Source organism: Neopelma chrysocephalum, unplaced genomic scaffold, assembly GCF_003984885.1.
Source record: "Neopelma chrysocephalum unplaced genomic scaffold, ASM398488v2 Primary Assembly neopelma1_95, whole genome shotgun sequence".
NCBI classification, from domain to species: domain Eukaryota; kingdom Metazoa; phylum Chordata; class Aves; order Passeriformes; family Pipridae; genus Neopelma; species Neopelma chrysocephalum.
In genome coordinates this window covers 747,162-752,886 of record NW_020897757.1, presented here as the reverse complement: position 1 = coordinate 752,886, position 5,725 = coordinate 747,162, and the positions used below count along the sequence as shown (strand labels likewise).

The following is a 5,725-nucleotide window of genomic DNA, read 5'->3' as shown; positions in this document are numbered from 1 at the left end:
GATGGATGGAGGGATGGATGGATGGGGGATGGATGGATGGGGGATGGATGGAGGGATGGAGGGATGGATGGGTGGGTGATGGGGGATGGGGATGAATGTGGGGTGGATGGATGGATGAATAGGTGGATAAAAGGATGGATGAAAGAAAGGATGAGTGGATAGGTGGATGGATAGATGGGATTGATGGATGGGTAGCTGTGGGATGGATGGATGAGGAGGTGGATGGGAGCTGCTGTGATATGCTGGTGCTTCCCACTCTCATTTCCTGGTCCCAGCATGGGGAGCTGGTGGCTGGAACTGCCCCATCTGGTCCCAATTGAAGGGAGGAAGAGGCTTGATGGATCCATGTGGCTCCCATTCCAGAAGGGCTTTGAGGTCCCACAGGGAGAACCCGGCCCTGGGGGAGCTCTCTGGAGGTCAGGGGTGGTCTGGGGGGCTCCTACACTGAGCTCTCATTTCTGGGTGAGCCACAATGTTTTTGATGTAAAAACATCCAAAGGCAAATAAAAGCAGCTCCAAACGTTTCTTCCTCCTGCCCCTCAATCCTTGGCTTTTTTCCTTGCACTTGCCCCACCAGTTTTGGTGGCCTGTCTCATATTTATGGGCTCCTTTGGGTGGTGCCCTCCCCCAATAACCTTCAAAACTGAGCCATCCCCAGCCTTGTGCCGCAGTGGGGGGGCTGTGCAATTCCCAGTTCCCTGGGGATTCATTCTGGTGGATAACAAACTTCTTCAGGATTTGTAACTCTGGGATGGTGCATCACCTTTGGGGCAAAGACTGAATTTCCCAGCGATTTGGAAACCCTGTGGTGTGTTGGAGACTGGCAGGACACAACCAGGGGATGCAGTGACAGGGGAGAGCTGGGACAGATCCAGCCAGGAAAAGCTCGGCAGCACTTCCAGGAGAGGCAGGCACTTAAAAGCCCGACTCCCCTTGACCTTCCTGAGAGATTGATGTCCCTGGGAATGTTCTCACGCTGTCACTGTGAGCGTGTGACACAGGGGGCACCTCTGCAGGACCCCTGGGCAGAGTTTGGCCAGCAGACACCTCCTTGGGCACCGTGAGATCAGCTCACAGCCCCTGGGATCGTCCTCCCCCCTCCCAGCCCTGGGCATCTCACCACGGGATTCTCCCTCCCTCGCTGTCTGATGGGCTCCAGGAGAAGGGATGTGGGGACAAACCACGAGTTATGTCCTAAATTTCCGTGTTGTGAGACCTCCTGACTTCTCAAAACTCCTTTTTGTTCCGACCTGGAATGAAAACAAAGAAACTCCGAGCTGTTTTTAGGAGGTAAAAGACTCTAAAAGGCGAAGGGGACCCTTCAACCCCCTCATTTTAAATTGAAGCACCAACCTGGCTCGTTACATCTCGAAACATCTGATGCGATCTCGCAGATCAAAGCCTCCTTGTTTGGCTTGTAATGAAGTGTCAAACCGCTTCCTTGCAACACAAACAGGAGACACTTTGATCTGCAAAACAAGATGTTTAAGAGCCGTGCTAGCGAGGGCTCACCGTGTTTTAGCAGCGCTGCAGAGCGGGGGGATATTTGAAGTCTGATATTGTTTCACATCCAGACTTTCCAAGCTGTGGCAGCTGACGGTGTGTTCCTGTCACACCGGAGCCAGGACGCCTGAAAATCACCGAGAACTGAACAACAGCCAGCTGGGGAACCAGACTGAGCGTTTTACTGCCACTTTCCAAAAGCAGTCGCTGGGTATTTTGCCCCCCCCTTTTCCAGAGGGGCCTTTTTTCCGATGGGAAATGTCATCAGAGTCGGCGTGAGCTCGCCACAAAATGTCTGCTGGGAGTTGTTTTGGGGGGAAAACACGATTCTGGAGGTTGTCTGTGCTCCTGCTCCCTCAGTCTTGCTTTTCCCTGGCGCGTTTAACCTGTGCCTTGTCCCACAAGGTGTCACTGGCGCTGGTTTGGTGGGGCTGGAGCTGTTTCTGGGGTGTCACTGGCCCTGATTTGGTGTCACTAGCCCTGCTTTGGTGGGACTGGAGCTGTGTCTGGGGTGTCACTGGCCCTGATTTGGCATCACTGGTGCTGGTTTTGTGGGGCTGGAGCTGTTTCTGGGGTATCACTGGCCCTGATTTGATGTCACTGGCCCTGATTTGGTGGGGCTGGAGCTGTTTCTGGGGTGTCACTGGCCCGGATTTGGTGTCACTGGCCCTGCTTTGGTGTCACTGGCCCTGATTTGGTGTCACTGGCACTGGTTTGGTGGGGCTGGAGCTGTGTCTGGGGTGTCACTGGCCCTGCTGTGGTGTCACTGGCCCTGATTTGGGGGGCTGGAGCTGCTCACTGTCTCTCCCCCTCGGGCACAGGCTCAGCGCTGGCGCAATGAGAACTATGAGAGGCCCGTGGACCTGGAAGGCTCTGGGGACGACGATCCCTTTGGGGACGATGAGCTGGACGACGTCTACTCCGGCTCGGGCTCGGGCTGTAAGTGCCTGTGGGGCTCCTGGGAAGGGTCCCAGGCTGTGGGGTTGGTGGGGCTGGAGAGGTTCTTGCCATGGGATGTGAGGGAGGGGATTGCCCTTCATCCATCTCCACCTCCTGCCCTCTCCTAGACGAAAGCAGAGGGAGCTGTGCCAGAGGTTGGGCTCGAGTGCCTCTGTGTCCCATGGACATTGGAGGAGGTGGAGTCACCATCCCTGGGGGTGTTTAAGCACAGACTGGACGTGTCACTCAGTGCCATGGGCTGGGTGACAAGGGGGGGTTGGGTCACGGGTTGATGATCTCAGAGCTCTGTTCCCACCTGGTTGATTCTGTGATTCTGGGATTTCGGTCTCTGGCCCTGCTGGGCAGGATCAGCCCTTCAGCAGGAGCTCTACGACAGGATCATGTGTTGCAGAGCTTTCACAGACCCCAGAGAGGGGCTCTGCAGCCCTCGGTTTAGCTGAGCCCAGAACCACTCCATGCTCTATTTTTGGGGAGATGAGGCCAGGAACAGGTCAGCCCTGGGAAATTCTGGGGCAGCAGTGGCTTCACTTTTCTCTCTTCTCCCCCCGTTTCAGACTTTGAGCAGGAGCTGGGTCTGGAGACAGCCATGAGCCTCTCCACGGACACGTCAGTGCCGCCGCCCACCACAGCGGCCGCGCTGCCCGTCACCGCCGTGCAGCCCGTGGCCACCCCCTTGGAGCCATCCCCTGCCCAGGACACCACCCCTGGGCAGACCACGAGCGTCTTCTACGTCCCCAGGACCACGGACACACCAGTGATCCCCAGCTGGAAGGCCACCACCACCACCACCAGCACCACTCCCAGCACCCCCCCGACCACCACGGCGACCACCACGACCACCACAGCGGCCACCACGACCACCACCCCGGCCACGACCACCACCAGCACCACTGTGGCCACGGCCAAGCCCACCACCACCACCACCAGGAGGTTCCTGCCCCCCTTTGCCACCAAGGCAGCCACCACCCGGGCCACCACCCTGGAGACTCCCACCACGGCCGTCCCCGAGACCAGCACGCCCACGGAGGTGGCCACGTCACGCCTTGTCCCCACCAGCACGGCCAAACCCAGGTCCCTGCCAAAGCCCACCAGCTCCAGGACTGCAGAGTTCACAGAAAAAAGCACAGCCCTGCCACCCGCTCCTGCCACGCTGCCGCCCACGGAAGCCCCCCAGGTAGGAGGCAGGACCCTGCTCGCCTGCTGAGGGGCTCGTGGGCCACATGTGGAGCCAGGACATGGCCATGGCAAGCCTCTGGGGTTGAGTTGTCCTGGGCCAGTTGCTCAGAGGGAAGTCAAGCCAGGTTGGGCTCTTCCAGCTCTGCAGAGAGTGGAACATTGGGAGTTTGGGGGGAATTAAAGGGGAGGGGGTTTAAAACGCATGGGCAGGGCAGGGCGTGGTGATGGGGCTGGGGCAGAGCTGATGAGGGGCACCCAGGGGTGGGACACGTGTCCTGGTGACCCCAATGCTGCCTTGCCCGGGTGCTCCAGAACAGCTCCCCCAGGCAGGAGGGGTGCAGGGCTGGGGGCACCACATCCCACGGGGACGGAGCATCTTTCCCAGGGGTTTGGTGTCCGGGCTCATCGCACCATTTCCCAGCTCCCGGCCTGTCAGTGGGAGGCTCAAAAGCTCCTCCCAAATGCTCCTCAATTACGGCCTGATGGTGCATTTCCTGCCCGTCGGGTGTCCTGAGCAGGGGATTTAATCCACTGATCCGTCTCGCATTCAGAGCCCCTCGGGGGCCTTTTGCGAGCGCTTTGACTGAAAGGTGGAGTGATTTGTCTAAACTAGTCCCTCTTTTCTGCGCACAAACACGAGCGGGGAGCGCTCTGGGCTCTCGCTGACCTTCAATTAATCTCTGTCACACAAACGGCTGCTTGTGGGAAGCACTGAGCCGTGTGCTGGCCCCGGGCGGAGAGGATATGGAGAGGGCTCCCGCTCACCCATCCCCTGCTCCGCTCATCCCGATTCGTGCCGAGGGAGCCGTGGGAGGAGCCGTTTTCCCCACAAAGGAGGGATCCCAGGGAAGTTGGGCTCAGGGATGCTCAGTGTGGTCCAGCTCAGCAGGGACAAGGGGGAAGGCCAGCGGGGATTTGGCCCTGGGGATGTGCAGAAGGCAGGGAATAGGGATGGAGGGGTTGGAGTGGCTCATCTACCCAGCCCGTGTTTGCTCTCCGGGCTGGGTTCGCTTCCTGGCCAGGGGGCTTGGTCAGGGACTGCAGGGATCTGGGCTGGCTCCATGTCCTGCGTGGGAAGGATCTTCCTGCTCCTGCCCTGTGCACAGGGCTGCAGCCATCAGAGCAGGTGGAAGGGAGAAAAGGGGGAGGGAAGGGACCCCATGGTGCTCATCCAGTGCCATCTGATCCTTGTGTTGCTGTGGAACGAATGCTGGTGTCGTTTGTGTGTAGGAAGGAGGCACCTGTGAGCTGTGTCATCCCCCCGTGGGTCAGGGGACAGAGAGCCCAAGGGAGGGCCTGGGCCGTGGGGTCTCTTTAGGGGAAGCTACAGGCAACAGGTGAGAGTTTGTGCATCTTGAATGCGCTTGGGATGGGGACAGAGCAGAGTGGTCCAGCTCAGCCCTTCAGTGAGCACCAGGAAGTGTGGCTGTGTTGCTGCTGCAGGGTCATTGTCCAGCTCAGTGGCACAGGGAAGGGACATCCCAGTGTTATCCCTACTGAGAGGGCCACCCCTGTCCTTGCTACTGTGATGTCCTTCCTCTGGACACAGCGGAGCTGCCGGAGGCAGGAGCCGCCCTTTGGTCCTTGTCCCCTGCTCCACCTTGTGCTCTCTCCCAGATGGAGCCAGGGGAGGTGACGACAGCCCCGGACAACGAGCTGGAGGTCCCAGTGAGCAGTGGCCCCAGCGGGGACTTTGAGATCCGGGAGGAGGAGGAGACGACCCGTCCCGACCTCGGGAACGAGGTGATGGCCGTGGTGACCCCCCCGGCGGGACCCGGGCCCGGCAGGAACGCGGACACGGGGCTGCTGGACAACACGATAGACTCGGGCAACTCTGCGGCACAGCTGCCCCAGAAAAACATCCTGGAGAGGAAAGAGGTGTTGATAGGTGAGACCAGGGGCCTGGGCTGGGGGAGGGAGGGCTGGGGGGCTTGGGGGGCAGAGATCTGGGCTGGCCATGCCCCAGGAGAGGGGTCGGTCTTTGGCAGGGCATTGGGATAACCCACACTCACCTGCCAAAATGGGCATCCAAGGGCTCTTCATTCTTTGCTGGGAGAGTTTGGAGCATCCCAGGGCTCCTCATTCT

The 5,725-nt window shown here is 59.5% G+C and overlaps 1 protein-coding gene across 2 annotated transcripts in view; it reads left to right on the top strand.

Moving 5' to 3' along the window:
• The window catches only part of SDC3 (syndecan 3), a 45,009-nt gene that overhangs the window by 35,811 nt on the left and 3,473 nt on the right, over positions 1-5,725 (top strand). For both annotated transcript variants that reach the window (XM_027694002.1, XM_027694003.1), the window contains exons 2-4: positions 2,325-2,442; positions 3,018-3,637; positions 5,257-5,527. In XM_027694002.1, the coding sequence (XP_027549803.1) occupies positions 2,325-2,442; positions 3,018-3,637; positions 5,257-5,527 (1,009 nt within the window). The remainder of the gene's footprint in view (positions 1-2,324; positions 2,443-3,017; positions 3,638-5,256; positions 5,528-5,725) is intronic.